Source organism: Armigeres subalbatus, chromosome 2 (genome assembly GCF_024139115.2).
Source record: "Armigeres subalbatus isolate Guangzhou_Male chromosome 2, GZ_Asu_2, whole genome shotgun sequence".
Classification (NCBI taxonomy): Eukaryota; Metazoa; Arthropoda; class Insecta; order Diptera; family Culicidae; genus Armigeres; species Armigeres subalbatus.
In genome coordinates, this window is record NC_085140.1 from 413992005 (window position 1) to 414016406 (window position 24402).

Sequence of the window (24402 nt, forward strand, 5' to 3'; positions counted from 1 at the left end):
TACTTTAGGGTTGAATACATTTACATATTATAAAGGTGGGCAAGGGTAGAATGTTGTTATAAGAGAATCGAAATTCAAAGTAGCGTAATTAAAAAACTAAAAGCAACTGTACATTCAGACTTTTTTCAGATTACTTTTTTTTTCATAGTATCTTAAATTCGTTTCTTATCTTGGCCCTCCATATAGAGAATCATTAAAAAATAGTTTCAAAGATTTTAAAGATCAGAGTTCGGGATTTGAGTCAAAACGGTAGATTGATTAAGAAACAGAATCACTCTTATCCCAATTTCACAAAATTTTGAAAAATTTCATATCTCATTTTCATCATCGACGTATTATCAATATACCCAGCAGATAATTAAAAATGGCTTCTGAGATTTATGTGTTCACTGGCTTTACCTGTGATAACAGCTTTATTTCATATCTTATCTATCTCCCAAACAAGTCAACTTGCACCCAAGCAGTGAGTATTCATGAATATTCCTGTCAAACAAAGAGCAAAACGTGGACCGGTAGGTAAGTGAGTTTGCGATTTTTTGGTGTATCCAATGAAGCCAACGCTTCTCAAGTTTTGCGTCTCGTCTTTGAAATCGTGTACATACATATTCAATACCTACTCACAAGCTTAGATCTAGACGATCATTGACCTACGCCACCTGACCTGTATCGTTGATTCATATTGCGTCTTTCTTTAGTTCACCAATGAAGTGCGTAGATACAGGGCAAATCTGAATGCGACTGAGTTCGATTCCGCTTCCATATCTAAAATAAGTTCTAGTCAAACATCTTTATCGATTCTTTAGATATGGAGGTAGAACTAAATGTTTTGGCCGGAATCGAATCGAGATCAATTGTTTCTGTTCCTTCTGGTTATTTTAGATTTTTCCTGTAGGTTATTCACTCTCAAAAACTTTGAAAATTGAAAATAACCCGATTGGCATCATGATTTTGTGTATTCGAAGAGGATTTTTATGGGTATACAACCAGTTACCCTACAGTCGTTCTGTTTAACCTTGACAAAAGAGCGAGCTGAAACTGAAAAATAAATGCTGCGCGTGTTGCATACAAGCCGGCACGTTTATGTCTAATCTTGTATGGCAACCAAATTAGGCTTGATGCCCACTCTTTTCAACGCTGTATAAACGCAACGTTAATAATAACACAGACAGTGCATCGGGAAAAAGCGTCGCCGCGCCAATCCACACATGCACCTTTTTCACGCCACCATCCTTGAGGAAGAATGCGCCAAGATCTACAAATGTGTCAAGCGTGTTGTACCCAAGCTTTTCGTAATCTTGAAACCAGAAATATATTAAAAATAAATTAAAGAACGTAGATCTTATATATTAAGATGCCATAGAAAACAAGGAAAAATCGCTGAAGTATAGTTTTCAGAAACGCATTTTAGTTGGCAGCTCCTAGGGAACAAAGCACCATGCGTCGGCGCATCAGCATTCTGGTATGGATAGTGCATGGAGACGCAAGTACATTGTGAGTTAGTGCCACTAGGGCGTTTTGCCTCGCCAAAATGTTAGATGTTTCTTCAAAATGAGGAAATTTTCGGTTTTTCGGACCTTCCCATACACTATTTTGAAACTTTTTTCGCCTAACCTACATAATTTTAGATCTAGTTTTGTTACGGCCATCTTATTGACGGTAAATATCTCAACCTGGTAACTATATCCATACCTACATCTTGCTATTGAAGACAACAATAGAGCTAAATGATAACAGCAGATTCTGTTTCAATTCATCTTCTGTTCTTGCATCGCACTATCATTTTCTACGACCGAACGTTGTTATTCAGTGAGCCACACCCACATCGTGCGCGATTAGGATATGTCAGAGGAAGCTATCGTCTGTGTTATTTGTGGTCATGAAGAAAAAGATCCGCGAAAAGTAATAGAATGTGTCTATTGTCACAAGTGCGAACACTTCAAGTGTAAAAATGTGATAGGCAATGCCGTCAGAAAGCTGCGAAAACAAACCTACTTTTGCTCTCCGGAACGCAACACCATCTTTCAGCAATCATCCCACACCGTGGCAATGGAGTCGCAGGTTCTGAAGGAATTACGTTACGTTCTAACGGAGGTGCGAGTTACTAGAACTGAGTTACAAGCTGTGAAGACTACTGTTGGTGACATCGAAAAATTTCAGAATTTTCTTTCGGAAAAACTGGACTCTCTACTGGGAGCACTGAAATTACATCTGCGTGGGAAACAACAGGCAACATCGGATACTGTGAATCAGCTTGAATTAGAAGTGGATCGTCTCAAAAGATCCGCGATATCAAGGAATGCCGTTATACTTGGAGTCCATATGAAGAGAAACGAAGAAGTTGAAATGACGGTACGCAAAATTGCAGCTGCTGTTGGCTATCAACTGCCCGACGGTGCTATCGAGGAATCGAAACGACTCGTCAACAAAGACGCCAAACAGTATGGAACTAACGTGCCACCCACCCCGTATTTTGCAGACGAACGTGTCAAAGAGGAATTGTTCAATCGACAAAAAATCATGGACCTTTGTTAGCTTCTGCTGTGGATCCAGCTTTCAACACATCCACAACGAAAGTAGTTTTGCGTGACGAACTCACACCGTATGGTATGGAGCTGATGAAAGAAGTGCGAGAATTTCAGGATCTATCTGACATCAAATTCGTTTGGCCAGGTCGGAATGAAGCAATACTAATGAAGAAAACCGAAGGCTCAAAGGTGGACATAATTCGGAGCCGCAAGGATCCCGACTAGAAGGTCATATCAAAATTATATCAACCTATGTTATTATGTTATACTAAATTTTTATAACAAAATTTGTTAGAAACGTGGTGCAGGATGTTATTAAAATATCTAAATTTCTATCAAAAATCACACTACTGGATACAAAAAACTATCAAATTTTGTTACAATTTTATCATAAAAATAACATATTTTGTTAGAAAATTATAAAAGAATCAGATACAAAATATATTGTTCCTGTGCAGATGCAAATTTTTACAGTTCGTGATAGGTCTCCAGATTGTGATCAACAATACGAAACTTTTGTTTTTGTCTGAACAAGAATATTTTTCGAGAACATGAAACTAAAAACATTACAACCTTTGCAAATTATACCAGCGTTGTGATATCTATATGGCTGGAAGACCTTGCTACATCTATTTTAATTGCCTACTGTTGGGCAATTCGGTGTTAAGCATTTTTTAAATCATATTATGATAAAATCCTGTTACAACATTTGAAAGTTAATGGCTACTAAGAACAAAATTGTATCAAAACAAGTTATAAATATCAGAATATGTTAATATTGTGTTCAGTTTCTGTTATGCTCTTTTAGTCGGGATGTGAAACGGCTTGGACAGATCAGCACTAAAAGATTATTGAACGACTCGGGTAGAAGCAGTTCGAACACTTCATCACCAACCGGTAAGCCTTCCTTGAAACGTAGGCAATAAGCGAATCCTCGAGGTATAATGATTATTTTGTAATAATGTCACTGTATACTAATGTATACAGTCAGAATGATTCAGAAGAAGATTGGTTGAGAAATAAATGCATTGGGAACAATAAGACACTGAAGATTGCTCAATTGAATATCAGAGAAATGAATGAAATTTCAAATTTCGATTTTATTGGGGAGATGTTGGTTCGTTATTGGATGCGGATTGATGTAATCGTGTTGTGCGAAACGTGGATCAAAGAAGAACGTAAAGGGCTATTTAAGCTCAATGGATACAGCGGCGTGTTCTCATGTAGGAATCATTCTCACGGTGGATTAGCAGTTTTTGTTCGTAGTGATTTGGTTACAAGTATTGAGGCGAATTTAGAAATATATGGCTTTCATCATATCCATTTGCGACTTCCTTGTAGTATGAAGATTGATCTCCATGCTATTTATAGACCGCCGGCTTTCGGAAGTAGAAAATTTATGGCAGAGCTTGACGAAATGCTTTCAAATACTCCAAATGGAAATGAATGTGTAATTATTGGAGACTTGAACATTCCCACTAACTCGCTTTCAACATCCAACTGCTCACAGCGTATAATTTGTCCGTCACAAATACAAATGTGACGAGGCCTGCTAGCAACAACATTTAGGATCACGTTGTGTGCACCGAATGTTTAGCAATGTCCGTAGTAAATGAGACGATTGTAACAGATATCAGCGACCATTGTCTAATCGTCTCTACATTAAAACTGAGTAGCACTATTGAAACTAGAGTGTTGCAGAAGAAAATTGTCGATAACAGACGTCTTAGCGAATGCTTTTCAGCTGCAATCAATGAGTTACCAGGACACATGACAGCTAGTGACAAACTTTCCCACGTTGTAGACTTGTATACTGCCGCTAACCGCAAGTCGAGCACATCTGTATATGGAGGCCCATATACAGATGTGCTCGACTTGCGGTTAGCGGCAGTATAGTACGCTTTTAACGCAATGCACTAGAACTGTACGTATGAACGCTAGAGTCAAAGGAAATTGCCCTTGGATGACTTTAGATATTTGGAAGCTGATACGCATAAAAGAGAATCTTTTGAAAAAGACTGCAGAGAAGGTCACCAGAATAGGTTTTCACTTCGTTAGCTCGCACAATCTTGGACAGAACATCGTCAAACCACACGAATCAGCTGCCAACGAGCAAGAAAAACATACATTTGACTCCCAATGACTTTTAGGGGGATTAGGAGATCTCAGCTGAAAAACTGATGGCCTATGTCAAATCATCGAAAAACATGAAGGCTCCAGGCAACGTGCCGAATCTCAACTTTAAACACACGAGTGCTCCGTTCTTTGAGAACGTTCCGCTGACCAGGGTCTCCATCTCAACTTCTTCCCATTGTATCAAAAAGTTATCGTCCCATCAGCCTTCTCTCCCGTTTCGCCTGAAGACTTTAAAATCGTTCTCAATGGCACCACAATGAAATGGACCAGTGGGGCTGACTATCTAGGCTTAACCCTCGACAGGAAATTTATTTTTCGGCAACAGGTTGACCAGACAGTGACTGTGTAAGTGTAACGTGTTGTTGAAACTACTGTAACCTTTGATCATCCATCGGTCGTCATTTTCTCTGGAAAATAAGCTTGCTGTCTACAAGCAAAATAATCCTCCCCGTAATCAAATATGGCATGCCGGCCTAGGAGAGCTGCACCAAAACTCATCATCTGAAACTCCAACGAGCTCAAAACAAGTTCCGGCGGATGATCCTCAACCCTCCCCACAGGACACGAAATTCTGAGGTCTACCGTCTGGCCGAGATGAAAACACAAAGTAGTAAGGTTATATTTTTTATTAGGTTGACCAATGCTCCCCAAAGGCTGTCATGTGAAATTAGATACATTTTTCAAACAACTTTTTTTTTCAAGTTAACATCAAACTTTTAAGTAACCAAATATGAAGGGATGTATAGCCAACTACTTGGGGGCGTACACATAGTACGTAAGCACTTATGATGAGAGGGGGTGGGGTTCGTCATTTTCTTACGCACCATATAAATAAAAAATCATTTGCATGAAAAAAATCTTACATGGGGAGGGGGGTCGAAAACCCCACAAAAAATGCTTATGTAATATGAGTAAAACCCCTTCCTTGTCATGTACATTGAATTGAAAAAGACGACATGCATCGTACTGGATCATACTGATCATAATAACTGTTTCGAGCACCAAGCTGAACGGGATTAGAGGACTGCGCTGAAGCTGCCGCTTGGAGAATAAAAGTATGAAGTCTTTGAGCTTCTATAGTTTATTATTATTGTTGTTTATTTTTTGTATATTTATTTAGACCACCATCTTCGACCTTTAACTTAAAAGCAACACAAAATGATTCAAATTAATTTAATCCTATTCTGAGACATCTCACTACTCATTTCGCGTTCCTCATTTTTTACAGTGAGAAGTGAGAAATGAGAAATGAGAATTGAGACGTCTCTCTTCTTGATCCTAATTTCTCACTTTTCAAATGACCTTTTCGGACAAATGTCTTATTCGTCCAAATGTCCTATTCGGTCAAATGACCTTTTCGGCCAAATGACCCTTTCAGCCAAATGCCCCTTTCGACCAAACGACCTTTTCGGGCTAATGACCCTTCCGGCCAAATGAACCTTTCGGCCAAACGACCCTTTCGGCCTAATGACCCTTTTGGCCAAACGACCCTTTCGGCCAAATGACCCTTTCATCCAAATTACCCTTTCGGCCTAATGACCCTTTCGGCCAAACAACCCTTTCAGCCTAATGGTCTGGTCGGTCAAACGATATATTTGGCCAAACAACTATCCGCCTAGTAGCATTCAGCCAAATGGCTTTCGGCCGAATGAGTTTTAGCCAAACGACCCTTCCCCGCTAGTTTATTAGCATACACTGTTCTTCGTAGGGAGGCAAGCTTGCGTATTGTTCCAGGGTAGTGCACGGAGAGCATATCCAATAAAGTTTCGATGGATCGCTTCGATTCTGTTAGTCATTGTTACATGAAAGGGTTCCCATACAACAACTGCATATTCTAGCAGACTGTGGACGAGAGCGCAATACAACGCTTAAAGTGCGTATATAGCCTGGAATGTATTTGTGTTTCTTTTCAAGAATCCCAGCATGGTAAACGCTTTGGCTGTGAACTGATCATGTTGATGCGGTCGTTTAATCTGACTAGAGTCAATAATGACCCCTAGGTCTTCAATCAGCGAATTTCGTAGCAAACGGCTGTTTCCAATGAAGTAATCAGTCAGCAATGGCTCGCGCAAACGGCAGAATGTTATGGAACTGCATTTAGCAACATTCACCTTCATACAATTTATTGAGCACCAACGTAGGAGTGAATCAATGCCCTATTGGAGAACGCAGTAGTCCAACTAGGTCATAATTTTACGATATTTTCTAAGATCGTCAACGAATAAAAGCTTGGAGAAGCAAACACTAGTACACAGGCCATTAACAAACAAAATGAAAACTAATGGTCCTATGCGACTTCCTTGGGGGACGCCTGACGGAATGTCAAGATTAACTGAATTAACTCCGTTGATGTGAGCATATGCATGGCAGTCTGTTAACAAGGACTGGAACCAGTTCGTTGCCAAGTTAGGACTTCCCATGTTCCTCATCTTATCGATAGCAAGTGCATGTGGACTTTGTCGTTGTCGACCGTTTCCGAACAAAGCCGTGATGATATTCGGAGATTAAAGGGTGAACCGCTTGACACACAATTTCATAAACCATCTTCTCGAACATTTTAGGGGGGCAGCTAAGGATGGAAATCAACAAACCATTTTTGTACCTTTTCGATAGGAGCCGAGTGTGTCGAATAATGGAGGGCTCAGACCTAAATATCGTACTCGAGGACCAAATAGCAATACAGTGACTTGACCGTTTGAGCGTCGTTGAAAAGGGTTGTGTTACATCGCAAGAAACCGAGAATCGCGTTGGCTTTGGCGATGTGCTCGTTGAAACGGAGCTTGTTGTCCAGAATGACGCCAAGATCTTTTTTTTTTAATGGGAGAAGAAGGCAAATCTGCAAACAGATATCTGAAAATATAACTCAGGAAGTGGGGGTGTCGGAAGGCCGAGCCACTAAACTCACCCAAGTAACGGAAGGTTACTTGAATTACCCTCACTTCTAATAGCCTGATCCCCCCGAGACCACAACCCCCCGTACACAAATGCACGTATGCGCTGAAATTCTCCATGTACTCCCCATGCACCACCTGTGCACAAAGACACAATGCCACCACATGTGCCCCAACACTCACCCACCTGGGCCGCGAGACCATCAACAAGTAGACATTTCACGACCCATTTGTTCCTCAATCAGTATGTAATCAGCCGCAGGCGACCCTAGGTTGGTGTCTCCTGTGCCACTCCTACCTCAGCTACGAGGCAGACCCTTTCACTTCCCCTATTTCTGAAGTGCCGCAGAAGCATCAACCCCCCTCCCCCCACTCCCTAACTCTGAGGAACCGCATAGGCATTTGCCTCCCGACAATCCTGTCAGGCCTAGTGAGACTTTACTCATTCCGTCACTAACAGCCGGATCACACTATTCCCACACGACGTACCAAGCGAGGCTTACTTGTGTGCTCACCCACACATTCGGTCCCTCACTCTATGGAGTTATTACTTGTAATACTCCCAGCTCCCAATCGCTTGCAGAACTTGTGCATGTGCACCACACTCCTGACATTCAGTCACTCGCCTCGTGGGGGTATTACTTGTAATAATTCCATCTCCCTGATTTCTCCACTATGTGCACCTCCTGTGCATCTATTTGGGCGTGGAACATTAATGCCCCAACGCTCACCTACTCGGGCTTGGAAACTGCCAAAAGGTTATCTCCCAGGAACCTTACAGGAAGCACTTACCTGTTGACATTTCGTAGACCAGATAATCCTCAATCAATGTGGTGGTCACCCAGTCCTGCAACAGAGTGACACCATCTGTCTTACATGTCTTCTAGTTTTGAGGTACCGGATAAGCATCAACCCCCCGACACTCCTGCCAGGTCTAGGAAAACTTCACACATTCTATTGAAAAAGGCTTACTTGTATGCTCATCCATACATTCCGCCCCTCACTTTTTGGGGGTATTACGTGTAATATTGACCCAAACTCCCTATCGCTTGCACCACATGTGTACCACTTGGGGGTGTGCGGGTACCACTCGCTGCCACCCACTTGCCGCCAAAGCAGCCCACACTCTGTGGAACCTCCACATGCTCCGTTAGCTGCCTGGGTTATTGTTTCACCTCCCAAGCCATTTACGGGTCGCCTGACACCTTGGGATTCGAGGTTCGGGACGTCATATTGTTACCTTTAATATTGTACCGAGCCTGTCGATTGAACCGGAATTACATCGGTTCGCACTACTTCAGAGTATCCATATCCCAGCGTAACGGGTAACGCTAAGATCCTTGATTCACGAGACCAGCTAAAGCATTACGTCATGCAAATGCAACGGAATGATTCCAATTCTTCTTCTTCTTTTTCTTCTTATTGGCATTACATCCCTACACTGGGACAGAGCCGCCTCACAGCTTAGTGTTCATTAAGCACTTCCACAGTTATTAACTGCGAGGTTTCTAAGCCAGGTTACCATTTTTGCATTCGTATATCATGAGGCTAGCACGATGATACTTTTATGCCCAGGGAAGTCGAGACAATTTCCAATCCGAAAATTGCCTAGACCGGCACCGGGAATCGAACCCAGCCACCCTCAGCATGGTCTTGCTTTGTAGCCGCGCGTCTTACCGCACGGCTAAGGAGGGCCCCAAGTCAGCATGAGTTACCAATTGGCCACACAGCTGACTTGAATCCTTTAAAACAAAATCGATTGTAGAAGGATTTTGACTGGATTGGTTTGAAATTCAAGCTTCATTTTCTCCAGAACATCCACAATTTTCTTCGGTAAAATTAACCAGTCCGTGTGGCCGTTGCCGTCAGTATCTATGCTGAAAAGCTTTTCGCGTCAGAGAACAGGATCATTTTTTTTCCTTCTTCAACAAAGAAAGAAATGTTTTCAACGAGTCACTCGTAGTTCTTATACCCGGTCCGTAATCAAGTGGCGTTTCACTCAAGCTCTGGAAGGTACATGCTAGTCTTCTTTGATGGTTCTTGCATGGATTTCTCAGAAATCTCTCCACGAGCCGATTTGATCACGTTCGGCATACGTGCAAAGCATGTCGTCCACTTCTCGGCTTCTGCTCCTTAGACCCATTCTGCAGAGATCTTTCAAGGCGATAAACTGTGGCCAAAAAACATCCTACCACCATTGCCAGAGGCGCCGTCACGTTCCGAGACGTGGGTAGGACAAAAACTGGATTATCAAATGTATTGAATACTTTTAGGGAATTGCAGAGATTTTCTGGAGATCCTCTCGAATTTCAAGAGATTTATTCGGACATCCTCAGATATGTTTTAAATTCCCTATGACTGTTAAGACAGTCTTTAAATTTTATAAAATATTTGATGGTTTCAAGCAATTATCACTAGCTTCTAGGAATTCGTACCTTTAGAAATCTTCAGAAATAGCTACAATCTATCAGTACAGCTTATAATCGTGCCAAAATCTTTAAGGAAGTTCAGTACTATTTACGGCTTTCCAGAAATCTTAAGAATTTCAGACTTTTTTCTTTCTAACTTCTAAGATTTAATGCAAACGTAGGTACATTTGTGATTACAGGCTTTCAAAATTTTTCTTCTCATAAGTTGGCTACTTACCAAACATCCGCATTTGCTACAATCGTCATATCGACACCATACCGGACTTTACCAGTGCACTGGCAGTTTGTGGGCCACAACGAATCAGATCATGATAAAAATGATCAAGTACGCGCTCTGATTTTCGCGAATTACGAAATTTACTTTTGGGTGGATATATCTATCCCAGATTCTATACTCCTGTCCGCTTCTTCAGGAATTCCTCCGCAAGTTCTTGCAGGCATTTACTCGGAGTTTCTTTCCGGAATTCCTCCGGATGTTTCTTCAGGTATTCCTTCGGAAATTTCTTCAGGAATCTATTCAGAAGTTCCTCTTCTTCCTGAAGTTACGTTCGGAGCTCAGGAGTTCGTTAGGAAAGTTCCGAAGTTCCTTAAAAATTTCCTTCGGAAGTTCCTTCAGAAAATCTTTGGAACATTCCTTCAGGAATTCCTCCCAAAAATACTTAAAAACTTTCGAATGATCGACTGTTTATTGTTATTTTAACTCAAAACGGCTACGCAGTCTTTAAGGATTAAAACAAGATTTATATTTGTCCAACGTTTCGACACGGGGTTGGTGTCTTCATCAGGGGAAACTATAATTAATTGGGTAATGAGTTGTGTGTTATACATATTTGTTAAAATTTGACTTACAATATTATGTTTGTTCCTTGTCTAATGTTTAGTCTTACAATAACTGTCAAGTTTGAAAATTTGTGGTACATTCTGTGAAATTTGACTTGATTATGGCACAATATTGAACATTAAAACGATATCGATTAACTTACATTTTGGAAAACACTTATTTTTAACATAGATGACACTGGCAAATAACACAGATTTTCTTTATCAAACCGCCTGATTGCAAACCCCCCTTTTTCCATTTTTCATACATTGGTAACCAAAATGCCCTATCTGAGAAATTGACTAATCTCTAGAATTCTGGCTATTTCGTTTGACTCTCTTCGATTCGTCTATACATTTAATGTGGTTCAATACAGATGCGTATGTTGTGTTTAACCCTTCTATGTCTGTCCGTTTATTAACGGTGTGGTTTGTGTTGGTTATATGGCACATTTCTAGGAAAGGCAAAGTTGATGTTTTGTAACTATGGTCAATGATTTGTGTACGTTCTAGATTGAATCTGTGGTTGTGGTTGATACAGTGTTGGATTAATGCAGTTGTTGATTCTATTAGCGAGATTTTAGCTACTTCAGTGTTAGTATTGGCATCGTTCAGTAGTTTTTCTAATTTGTTTACATTGGTTTTGTGTCCTGCTAGTCTCTTTTTCAAATTATTTTTAGTCATGCCTACATAACTACTCTGGCAATCATTGCATGGAATTCTATAAATAACATTACTAATTTCTTCTTTAGTTACAGGCTGTTTCAATTTGGTGTGGAGATTGTTTACTGTGTGGCATTGTTTTGTGGTGATATAGATATCTGCATAATCTTTGGACAGCATTTTTGCTATCCTTTGTGATAGCACTGGTACGTATGGAATGGATCTGTATGATTTACTATTTTGTGTTGTTTCAGGATGCTGAGAAACCTGTACTTCATGTTGTACATCGATGGGTCTGCTGGTAGTATGATGATGCTCGAAGAATTCCGTTATTTGGTGGTTGGTGTTGACGACAGTATCTGTTTGTTCAAATGGTGGTGTTGGCTGGTTGGTGGGACGATGGGCTGCTGGCATGATGGCTGGCTGGGTGGGTGGTTTGTTGGGAGGCTGACACAATGGTTGGCTTGGGATGGGTATTGTTGAGTTGGTGTAGGGTGGGCACTGTGATGGGTGGGTGGCCTGCTGATTTGGTGATTGGCTGGTCGATTGTGTAACTACGGCGTGTTTCAAGTGGATGTTTTCGTGATTTTTGCTGATGTACAGATTCAGTAATCGGTTGATTAACTGTTTGGGATAATTGTTCATCTGAAGGTGTCGATGAATCGTTGCTGCAATTTCTTTCGTTGATGTGTTGTATGTAAGCGAACACACCCTATGGATAAAGTTGTTGGCTACATTGATTTTATGCTTCGGTTGATGAAATGATGCATAATTCAACATCCTCCCTGATGCGATAGGTTTGGCAAACCATTCAGTGGATAAAGTTTGATTTTCGTTGCGTATAACAGTCATGTCCAGAAAAGGAAGTTTTCTGTTAACTTCGGTCTCGATGGTAAACTGTATTCTCGGTTCTACCTTGTTAAAAGCATCCAGTACCAGGTTTTCGGTGTTCGTTGGGATTGCCATGAAGATGTCGTCGACATATTTCTTAAATATTGTAGTCTCAAACGGTAGAGCACTCATAGCTGTTTGTATTACCGAGTCAAGTACAATGTCCGAAACAATTGGAGAGAGTGGACTTCCCATAGCAGTACCAAACGTCTGTTTGTAGAATTGTCCTTCGAAACAAAAGTAGCTAGCTTCCATACAAAATTCCACAATCTCAATGAAGAGATCTAGGTTGATTCTGGTGTCAACTTCATTCCAGCGTTCTATGATATTACGAATAACCAAGTGACGTGGTACATTCGTAAATAATGATGTCACATCTAGTGAGATCATTATAAAATCTTGGGGTAGTTTGCAGTGGTTTACTTCCTTACAAAAATCGAACGAACTCTTCGTACTATATGAGCTATGGAGGGAATTTTGGAGAATGTTTGCGATGTACTTGGCCAACTTGTATGTTGGAGCCGTTATGTTGGGTTACCAATGTATGAAAAATGGAAAAAAGGGGGGTTTGCAATCAGGCGGTTTGATAAAGAAAATCTGTGTTATTTGCCAGTGTCATCTATGTTAAAAATAAGTGTTTTCCAAAATGTAAGTTAATCGATATCGTTTTAATGTTCAATATTGTGCCATAATCAAGTCAAATTTCACAGAATGTACCACAAATTTTCAAACTTGACAGTTATTGTAAGACTAAACATTAGACAAGGAACAAACATAATATTGTAAGTCAAATTTTAACAAATATGTATAACACACAACTCATTACCCAATTAATTATAGTTTCCCCTGATGAAGACACCAACCCCGTGTCGAAACGTTGGACAAATATAAATCTTGTTTTAATCCTTAAAGACTGCGTAGCCGTTTTGAGTTAAAATACTTCAAAACTTCTTCCGGAAGTTCCTTCAGTAAATCATTTGGAAATTCATTCATGAAATCCTACTCAAATTCATTTAGGAGTTCCCCCAAAAGTACCGTCAGGAATTCCTCCGGAAGTTCCTCCAGTATTTCCTCCAGGTATTCCTCCGGTGGTTCCTCCAGGAATTTCTCCGGAAGTTCCTCCAAGAATTCGTCCGAAAGTTCCTACAGAAATTCCTCCGGAAGTTCCTCCAGAAATTCCTCCAGGAAATCTTCCGGAAGTTCCTCCAGAGATGCCTCCAGGAATTCCTCTAGAACTTCCTTCAGGAATTTCTCAGGAAGTTCCTCCAGGAATTCCTCCGGAAGTTCATCCAGGAATCCCACCAGCTGTTCCTCCAGGAATTCCTCCGGAAGTTCCTCCAGAAATTCCTCCAGAAGCTCTTCCAGAAAACCATCTGGAAGTTCCACCATGAATTCCTCCGGTAGTTCCTCCAGGAATTCCTCCGGAAGTTCTCCCAGGAATTCCTCCGGAAGGTCCTCCAGGAAATGCTCCAGCTATTCCTCCAAGAATTCCTCCGGTGGTTCCTCCAGAAATTCATTCCGAAAGTTTCTCTAGAAGTTCATCCGAAAGTTCCTCCAGGAATACCTCCAGAAATCCCTCCAAAAATTCCTTCGGAAGCCCCTCCCGAAATTTCTCAGGAAGTCCCTCCAGGAATACCTCCGGAGAAATTCGTGGATGAGCTTTCGGAGCAATTCCTGGAAGAGCTTCCGAAAGAACATTCGGGAAAATTATTGGAGGAACATCCGAAGGAATTCCTGATGGAATTTCGGGAAAAATTTCCGGAGGAATTTCTGAAAGAACTTCCGAAGCAAACTCCGGAAAAATTTCTGGAAGGACTTCCGGAGGTACTTCTGAAGGATGTTCCGGAGGGATTCCTGGAGGAACTTTTGAAGGAATTCCTGGAGGAACTTTTGGAGGAATTCCTGGAGGAATTCTTGGAGGAACTTCCAGAGAAATTCTTTGGAGAAATTTCGTAGGAACTTTTGGAGGAATTTCCAGATGAACTTCTGGAAAAATATTATGAAGGAATTCCTGAAATATTGCTCTAATGCATTCTGGGAAGAATTCGCAATGGAATGCATACAAGACTTCAAGGAGGAATACCGGAACGAATTATAAGAATTCTTTGAAGAATTTCCGTATGAATTTTTGAAGAACTATTTAAATAAATAATTAATGGGGGAATTTTAGAACAAATTGCAATATAATATTTCCGTTTAAAACAAATTATCCTGGGATTACTGAAAAAATCCTAAGGGAATTTAACTATAATGCAAATGTTGACAAATATCATAGGGAATAAAAAAAATCCGTAAAACGGCTTTCGATGCGCATTCTTTATTAAATGCACAAACAGTTTCGTTTTTACTCTGGTTTGTATTTCCCTTCGGCTTGTTGATTCCACCCATATGGTTTTGACAGTTGAAGTGCAGTTGTATTGGTGAACCTGGTGCGAAGCCGTAAAACAACACAGTGCGAACCCGACAGCTTTGGGGTTGGAACTAGTGCCAACCTAGTTCCAACCTGAGCGAATAAAAAAACACTTTGACAGCACTTAGGTTGGAACTGGTTCCAACCTAGGTTGGAACTTTTTAAAAACGAATTCGACATTAGTTTGATGAATAGAGATGATGTCTGTGTGTGTATGTTTGTGTGTCTGTATGGTCACTTTTTCAACCTCACACGATTTTCATGTACTTAGAATTAACTGATTTTATCGCAACAAGTTGCATTCCGCAGAGCCACTCTTCTAATTACATGCTATTTAATTTCATCAAGATTGTTTAATGCGTTCGCAGCTGACTAGGAAAATGGTTTAGGCAGTTTTCCATTTTTTCCCATATTATCGGGACTACGAGCATTGAGCAGCTACCATGCTAATAATATAAATTACGTTCGCTCGATGGGTTAGAAACCTCGCTACGGCAATATCGATAACGCTAACGCAACGAGCAAAGCTTTGCTAAGCTTGCAATGTGGAACGTGTTGAACACGAAAACTAATCGACGAACAACGTACGCGCTTTTAAGTTTAGAGCCGATTCGATGATGTTTATTGCCATTATACTTTATCGGAGCATTCGCACCAACACAGTTGTAAGTTTCATCGTTGGCAACAGAAATTGCACTCGATAACGACACGATTAACTGCTGGTTCGCACGCTCGTGCCCATGGTGGTGTTTGCGTTTGTTTTGTGCACGCTAAAAATGAACTACTCAAAATTGAGTCGAATCCGACTCATTTTCATTAAAAACGGGACAACTCAAAATTTGAGTAAAAGATACTACTTCAATAAAATGATGATTGCACTTAAACTAGGAGTCTGTTTGTCGTAAAATGCACTTAGATAGATAGATAAACTTGATTCGCATCTGTCGTATTAAAAATTGATGGAAGGCCAAGCTTAACTTTCGCGAAATCATTATTTTATTGAAGTAGTATATATTACTCAAATTTTGAGTTGTCCCGTTTTTAATGAAAATGAGTCGGATTCGACTCAATTTTGAGTAATTCATTTTTAGCGTGTGTCATACAATGGAAGGGGAAAAAGAGGGGTTTCATTGATGCTTCAACATGCTGTTTGGTTTGGGTGGTGTGGAGTTATGGAGAAGTTTGGGTGATTTCAAGGGCAAATTTGAATATAGTTTTCGTTTTATACATCTCCTTGTTAGTCTTCTATTTATATTTAGGAATCGTTCAAAATTGGCATCGGGGCCTTGGCGAAGGTGGTGGGGGTGTCGTTGGTTGAATAATCTTTAATGTAATTGACGTCATATTCTAGTCGGCCTTGAGAATTATTGGCTTAATTTTCAAAATGTTCGTGTACATTTCACTCCGAAATCGAACCTTTTATAGAAGTCTTGGAGACCCATGATGTTATATACCAACCCGTCCAGTTAGTCATAACAATTATATCAATATATGTTACAAATAACAATACTTGAAATAATTTCTCTCTCAAAAATGGATGAAAGAAAATTTCACGATCGTCATAACTTGGTTATAACATAATGTATTATGCTTATTTTACAGAAAACAAAATTGCCAACATTTTTGGTAGATAGGAATTGGAAAAAAACGAAGTTAACACCGTTAGTATATCTTGATTAAATCGAGAAAGGCATCGTCACCGCTAGGTGGATTAATTTGGGGTTTGTCCTTAGCCCTCGAACATTTTGATATTAGGGGAACGGTTTGGCACTTCATCTCATCTCTTATTTGCATCCCATCAAAAACAAAGCAACGAAAAGGAATTTGGTTTGTTTCTCATTTTTGAATTTTTTTTTCGCCAGTGAGCACGCGTGTTAGCAAAAGGAAGCGACGAGATAGGTGCTGAATTTCTTTGTTTTGCGATGAGATGAGTATATGTTCAGTGAGATGGAAATCGGAACAGTTCCCCTATGTAGTCAGACGAGGTATGGTTATGGATACGGGACTTCGGTGCTCTGGGACCCGCAAGCTGATTTGACATCCAAAATTGTTTACTTTATTAATGTGTTTTTTTTTAAATTCTAGATTAAGTTCAACATAGACTTCCAAAATGTCGAATCGCCGGAATGAATGCAATGAACTATCTGAACTCAATTTTCTGGTTTCATATGGAAGGATCTGACTAGAGATGTCGCAAATTGATCGATTACTTCGATTGATCGATTCATCTTTGTGATAATCAAGTAATTTTGAATCGATTACTACCCAATGATTAATCGAATCGAAGAATCGAGAGAAATCGATTAGTTACTAATCGAATAATCAGGATTTTACGACATCTCTAGTAAGCATATGCGTTATTTTGAAAAATTTCGTTTCAGATGGTTCGAAACGAAATTCCGCGGAATTTCGCGGAATTTGAGCATGGCGAAATCTGAATTCTTGATTTCGTTTCGTTTCGTAAAATTACAAAAATTTCGCTAGAAAAAACTAGCTTCTAACGAAATTTAACGGAATTCCGCGGAATTTCGAAACAAATTTAGACTTAAGCCATACTGCCTTGTACAGTCGTGTATTATCAAAAATTTCGGCTGCGCCGCTGAACAAAATTATAAAGCTGTTTTCAAAACCTAATGTTATACAAATCTATCTATTAACGCCAACTAATCAATCCCATTCTGAGTCAACAAATACGTATTTAGTTTTCTTCTATAAAACGTTTCCGGTGTTTTGTTAGAAATGTCCACCACTGCCGTAATCTGAAAAAGTGACGTATGCGCCATTTTACAACATACATGAATTCCATTTTTCTGTTAAAGAGTACGATGAGTACTACTCGTTCCCAAGATTCCCAAAAACATATTAGGGTATCCAGGATCCAAAATATATGAAAGTTCAATCCTTCTCATGTTTGTAATTTCTACCCCTATTTTTTTGAGGAAATTCCTTGAAGATTTTTCTTTTCTCCAAGTTTTACTGCTAGACATTTATTTGGCTATTCTTTCAGAAAAATCTCCGGCGTTTCCTTCAAGAATGCATTCGAGAGTTCCTTCAAGACTACATACGGAATTTCTTCCCAAAATTCCACCAGAAGTTTATTCAGAAATTTATGACGGAAATCCTCCGATTTCACTCCATAATTTCACTTGTAAATCTATAAGAAATTCCTTCGGTAATTCTTCTAGGAACTTCTCCGGGCATTCCTCCGGGAACTTTTCCTTTAATTCCTTTGGGATAACTTCCAGGATTTTTTTTCGGGTATACCTCCATAAATTCAATAGCAAAATCCTCTAGGACTTCATTATAGAATTCTTCTCGCAATTACTTCAGAATATCCTTCAAGAATTCCACTAGAAATTTCTCTTTCCTCGGGAATTTTTCCACGGAATTGTCCTAGAGTTCTTTCCGGACTTCACTCGGAATTTACTCCAGCCTTTCATTCGGAAATTAATTCGAGAGTTCCTCTGGGATATTTTCCAAGAGCTTTTCCATGAATTTCTTCAGAACAAACCCCCAGAATCCATCCGGCAATTTCTTCATCAATTCATCTGGGAATACTTTCAGGATTTCATCTGGGAATTTCTGCACTAATTCCTCCTGGTTTTTTTTTCGGGAATTCCATCAGATATTTCTCCGGAGATTCCTATAGGAACTTCTCCCAGAATTATTTCAGAACTTCCTTGTGGGAGTTCCTCCGAAAATGCTTGAGGGAGTTCCTTCAGGAAAATTTCCAAGAGTTCAAGGGAAATGGAATTTCGGAAGTTCCTCTAGAAATTCAACTGATATTCCACCGGATGTTCCTCTGAACATTTCTCCAGGAATTCAAACCAGAAAAAAAACCTGAATGATTTCCTGGAAGAGCTACTGGTGGAACTACATGAGGAATTGCCGGAGAAACTCCCGGATGAATTTCCAGTGGAATTCCCGGAGGAACTCTCGGAGGAATTATCGACGGAACTAACTAAGGATCCCCCGGAGGAACTGCCAGTGAAACTACCAGAAGAATTCTTGGAAACAATCTTGGAGAATTCATCTTATAGACAAATCTCGTCAAGCTGAAACCTTTGTAGGGGTATGTAGATGGACCATCCTCATCATTATCATAGGACCTCCCGGAGAATTCCTTGAAGAGCTCCCAGATAAATTCTCAGGTGAGATTTTGGTGGAATTTATATATAAATTAAAGAAGTCTAAATGAATTCCAATTCTGGAGAAATTCCGGGAAGAATTTTCATTAACAGTCGATAGAACTACCGGAGGAACTCCCGGAGGAATGGAGGAGTTCTTGGAGGAACTGCCGGTGGAACTCTTGGAAAAATTCCCGGAGGAATTTTCGGAGAAGCTCCTCGAGGATCTCCCAGTGGAAATCTTGAAGTTTCCACCGGAATTCTTTCAGGATTTCTTTGAGAATCAAACTATGAATTACTCCGAAAATTCCATTTTTGATTTTATTTTCGGTATAATTTCTGTGGAATGGAATTCCTAGAGAAATTCTTTGAAATTTTCACAAGTAATTATTTGAAACTTTCAAGGCTAATTTTATGGCATTTACACAAGAAATTCAAAGATTTTTCGCAGAATTCTCAGGAATGTGCACGGTGCAATTTTTCAGAAATTTTTATGAGAAAAAGCACGAAATTATCTGAAGAATTATAAAGGACAACTTATAAAAGAGTTCGTGGAGGATTTCTTGCAGTAAATAATGGTGGAATTTTCGGATCAATTCCCGGCGAAATGTATGGTGGAATTCCTGAAGACTTTGCCTACTTTGCTGATAGAATTCTGGATAGAATGCCTGGAGCAATTGTCGAAGGAGTTCCTGGAGAAAGCTTGCATATTGGTTTTTCAGCCTATTTTATAATAAATATTATTTCAGAGAGGATTTGTTTAGATTTGTTAGATGATTGTAATATCTGATGAGCAATAAATCATGCATTCTTAAATGCATTATTGTTTAACCATTGTAATGGTTAAATAAACGCACAATGCACACGTTCCAGCATTCCTCTTATAGTCTTATAATAATGAGTATCAAACTATTTTTCCTCTCCTAATCCCAAATTGACTGTAAGGGCGTGACCGGCTAATACTGTCCATAGCAGCTGTTTCTTGCACTCAATTGCAGTCGGTTGAAGATGAAAATTTACAAGAACAAACAGACAATAGCTTAATTCGTCGAGTTGATTGTATATAAGAATATGGGTCTATAGGTAAAAGGGGGTTCTTTTAAAAAGGTTGAATTTACAAGGAAAGTATATTCTTTTCTTTACAAGTTTTTGTATGAAAAAGGAAAAATTATTTTTTCATACCTGGCAAACTGCAGACGTACAAAATTTGCGATCGCATTTCTGAAACACAATCTGAAAGACATATTTTTGTGCATTTTAGAAAGGTGCAGAGGATTCGTCTAGTCAGCAAATGTATGTTTTTTGCAATTCTCTATCTGCGTATACTATATTCGTATATTCTGGTTTTGATTTAGCTCAATGCCATAAAACCACGCTGATAAATGAATATGAAGTATGCTTCAGCATAATCACATTAGTCTTAAATGAAATAAGGTTTCAAATAGAATACAAAATAAATCCCACAATTCCTATATTTTTATATACATACTTACTGATATAAAACTGAACTGATATAAAATTGACCAAATTTGGGAGCACCCACTCCACGATGAACTCCTTTGAAAGCGGCATAAATGCTGGGGTATTGCCTTATCGTCAATGGTAAACGGGAACACGGCGATTTATCAAAGACTGCTTCTTCTATTACTATAATTTTTATTGGCTGCAAAGCAGTAATTTGACTTTGAGAAAATTGATTCAGAATTGCGTCCATAATGTAGGAATGTGATAAAAATTTCGCGGAAAAAAAAATCAAAATTTCGTTTCGTTTCGAAAAATTTCGAATTAAATGGACGTTGATTTCGTATCGTTTCGAAATCTCGTAGCTTAAAATATATTTCGTTTCGTTTCGTTTCGAATCAACACAAACATTTTAAATTTCGTTTCGTTTCGTTTCGTAAGGAAAAATTGTCTTATCGCATACCCTTAATCTCTAGATCTGATTACAACCTCCCTTAAACGATACAAACTTGAGCGCAAACAAAGGCCATTCTCTTGGTACAAGTGATTTAGCTACAAAGTCATCCACCTACATGTTGTATCAAAGAGTTTTAGAGTCACACGATACGAAAGTCTAGGATTATAACGTCCATCTCCAGTTTCAGGTGCGTTTCGGTGATGAACGCCACATCGGTCTCCTTCTCCTTGTGGAAATCCGCCAACTTCAATAGTTTGATCTTGGGTGAGCAAGCGCTCAAATTGATTAGGCCAAATTGATTGATTGATTGAATAATAAACCAGGAGTGAAGGTCGAAACAAAATTGTGCTACTACGCAAACGGATGTTGATCTAAGTGACGAGATTCTTACAGAGGAAGTGTTCCGTTCATAAGTTGTCGACGAAATTAAAGATAAGGGACAGGCTTGAGATTGTTGCTCTTTAGATTAGCTCCTTTTCGTCGATGTCAAGGGGGTCTTCGCAGCAAAGCCTTGAGCGACTTTGTACCGGGTGGCTCATGAGCGTGAAACTCAAACAAATTTTGTGTACCTCGAAGAACACTATGACAGATTTGTGGTGGTTCGTGTTTGCAGACATTACCCTTAACAGCGTTACTTTAGCGCCGGAATGTCCCTGGTAATCAATTGGCGGAGCTTTGGACGCAGGGTCGGTGAGTCATCCTTGATATAACCGGCGGGCACCTGTGTTTCCGCACTATTTAGTGACGCAGTAATTGTGACAGCTAGTTGCGACTGCTGTTTCTGGCGTTTTTTCGCCAGCATTGTCGATGCACAGCGCTGAGTAAACGTTGCTATTTAGCAGCTAATTGGAGGAGTTGCCTTTTCCTCCAATGACAGTGCGCACCTACCATGCTGACGACCATGTTGATCCCCGTGTCTCTCATTGTGGGGTCAGGCCAGGCGCCAATGCGAGAACGGCAACGAACGATACAGTAAGAACACTTGAAAACAGCTTTACTGATAACGCGAACGGAAAACATGACCGTAGATAAGTAGATAGATGAATAAAAGTATAGATAAATAAAATGGGATTTTTCTTTCATTATGGTGAAACTGTTCTGAATTCAGATAAATTTTACCTCGCATTTTCAGAGGTACCATTCTCAACAAAGCAACAACGAATCACAGGTCTTTTCAAAATATACGAGAAATCCATCAGCATCTCTAGGAGGATTAATCTGGGGTTTCAACACATTTCTGGAAGCCATTACACTCATACGATAAATTAAGATAAGCAAATGATAATTGAAGAAAGCAGACAATAAAAAACGAACCATTATCGTCAACTGATTACAAGCTTATCTTAGTCTTGCATGCAAGCAATGACCGACACAACTTGCCTGCAAGCAATGACCGTGGAATTTTCCTAAATAGGTGATACCCAACAAAAAGATGCCTTACATTCGGTAGAGCTCTATAACTTTTATATATTTCTCTAAAATTAATACCATTTTTTTATCCGACACCATTTCACACTCGTTTTGGCTAATGCTTAGTCAAATATACTTCCGACACACGAAAACGCACAAGAAAAAACGATCTCCAGACAACCTTTCTAACGTGTTGATAATTTTAATGTTATGCCTTCTTTAGGCAACAGTCCCACCGTTGATGCAGCAAATACTATTTTAGGTCCTTGTGTAGCTTCATAGTTGAATTTGGACAGCATCAGGACCAAACAAATCTTGGCAACCATTTCTCCCATCCTGAAAGCTATTAAAAAAAATATTAATCACTCACAATATCACAAAAATTAAAAGACACAACGCACCTATACAATTGCGAGGACCTTCACCAAACGGATAATATGCCTTCTCGTCGTAATTTTGTGCAAGTTTGTCAAACCGCTCAGGCCAGTAGCGGTCTGGTTCTGGGAAATATTTTTCATCACTACCATAAGCAAACAGAGGGATTACTATTTGAGTTCCCTTTTGAATAACGTAGTCCGAGTTGGGAACGGAATAAGTTTTGGTGCACTCACGATTCAAGATCGCAAGCCCTGGGTACTTTCTAAATGTTTCCTTTACACATTGATCCAGATAAGCCATAGCTTTAACACTATCGTAAGTCACTTCGCCATTGGTTTTCTCTAGCGTTTCGTCAATTTCCGTTTGCAGTTTCTTCATGGCTGCCGGATTCTGCGTCAGCTCGTGTAATGTGAATGAAATCGCACTTGTAGTGGTATCCGAGCCAGCAACGTAGAACAAAAATACGTTAGCCGCACATTCATTGAAATTTAGAACAACCTCATTTTTGCTACTATCCTCTCGGCGAAGATCAATCAACAGCTGGATAAAATCCTTTCTTGTAGTATTGTTCTTCTCACGAAGCTCGATTTGATTCGATACAATATTCGTTACAAACTGAATCATTTCTGGGCTTAATGATGTCATTCGAGTAGCTTTTAGCAACCCTGGACAAATAAAACTGGCAGTCGCTCGGAAATTGTTCATGAACCCATCGGACTGCGATTCTCGTAAGGTTTTGCTGAACCCATCATTCGGATCGTTGATGCTGTTTGCTTCAATCCCGAAAAATACCGAGGCAATTACTTCCAAAACACATCGGCCGACTAACTCACGAATTTCCAACGCTTCTCTTTTCTCGGCAAAGGGTTCGAGAAACCTTTGAAACTTGTGCCCAACATCGAGAATCGTGGGCATCATGTTGCGCAGTTGAGCACCAGTGAACAGCGGAGTGAACTTGTTTCTCAAATTGCGCCACCGTTTGCCAGGTAGGGCGAACAAATTTGCCGAAAACGGATCGCTGTCTTCGTTGCAGAAAACGCCTCGATCGTGGAAGTGGTTGAAGTCCTTTGTCATAATTTGCTGCGCCAGGTGTGCATCCCGAATCAGAATGGCCGGTCGGAAGAAAAGGTAGATCCCCAACAGACGTTCCTTGGACTTCCAATACAGCGCACTTGTGGCGTAACCGAATGGTTCTGTTTTATTGGCCACGGTTTTCAGATTCCCATATGGAATGTGTGGTTTCACGCTTGGCAATCCATTTCTATCCCAGTACGAGTAGACGTAGCGGAGAGCAATCACAACCACTAGCCAGAGGAGTGCCAAAGTATAGATAATCATCTGGAACTCGAGTTAAAACTTGCAGGTGAACGCGAATCCCGTAAACTGAAAGTGGTAATCTTTCTCCGGCACTTTTATAGTCACTGTAGTAGCGATTATTTTTTTATTTTATTTTTTTGAATTCATAGGGAATAGAACCATTTGTGGCGCACTTAAATTCTGGCACTTGGTCACAATTTGACAAAATTATGTTTTTTGTATTATACATCAGCTATACAGTATCAGTCAGTCAATTGTTGGGTGAACTGGCCGAAAATAAGAAGGGCTGCCTAAAAGGTTCACCACCCATCGTTATGGAAATATTTCGGCAAAAGCCTTTCTATATGCACCGTTAGAGCTGATCGCCGCACACTTAAAATAAATTATCTTTTGGATTCAGTTATACTCGTCCAATACATCGATGTTTTTGTTGATGTTATGTTCTCTATATAGTCGAGCCAAATTTGGTCATAACAAATATAATTAAA

General features: G+C 39.8%; 2 protein-coding genes across 3 annotated transcripts in view; both read right to left on the reverse strand.

Annotated features, from left to right (window-relative positions):
* LOC134213383 (uncharacterized) overlaps nt 1-24402 on the reverse strand; it is a 558528-nt gene that overhangs the window by 328940 nt on the left and 205186 nt on the right. The gene's annotated exons all lie outside the window — the stretch shown is intronic.
* Nucleotides 22252-23976, reverse strand: LOC134217671 (cytochrome P450 6d3-like). The gene is made up of 2 exons (XM_062696483.1): nt 22621-23976; nt 22252-22562 (listed from the first exon to the last, which is right to left on the reverse strand). The coding sequence occupies exons 1-2, from the start codon at nt 23933-23935 to the stop codon at nt 22405-22407; spliced, it is 1473 nt and encodes a 490-aa protein (XP_062552467.1). The 5' UTR covers nt 23936-23976; the 3' UTR covers nt 22252-22404.

What these genes read in the sequence shown, in the direction of transcription:
- LOC134217671 (XM_062696483.1), bottom strand. Translation starts at nt 23,935, where the DNA reads ATGATTATCTATACTTTGGCACTCCTCTGGCTAGTGGTTGTGATTGCT. An exon ending in AGGTCCTCGCAATTGTATAG is followed by an intron (nt 22,563 to 22,620) that starts GTGCGTTGTGTC and finishes TTTTTTTAATAG; the next exon opens with CTTTCAGGATGGGAGAAATG.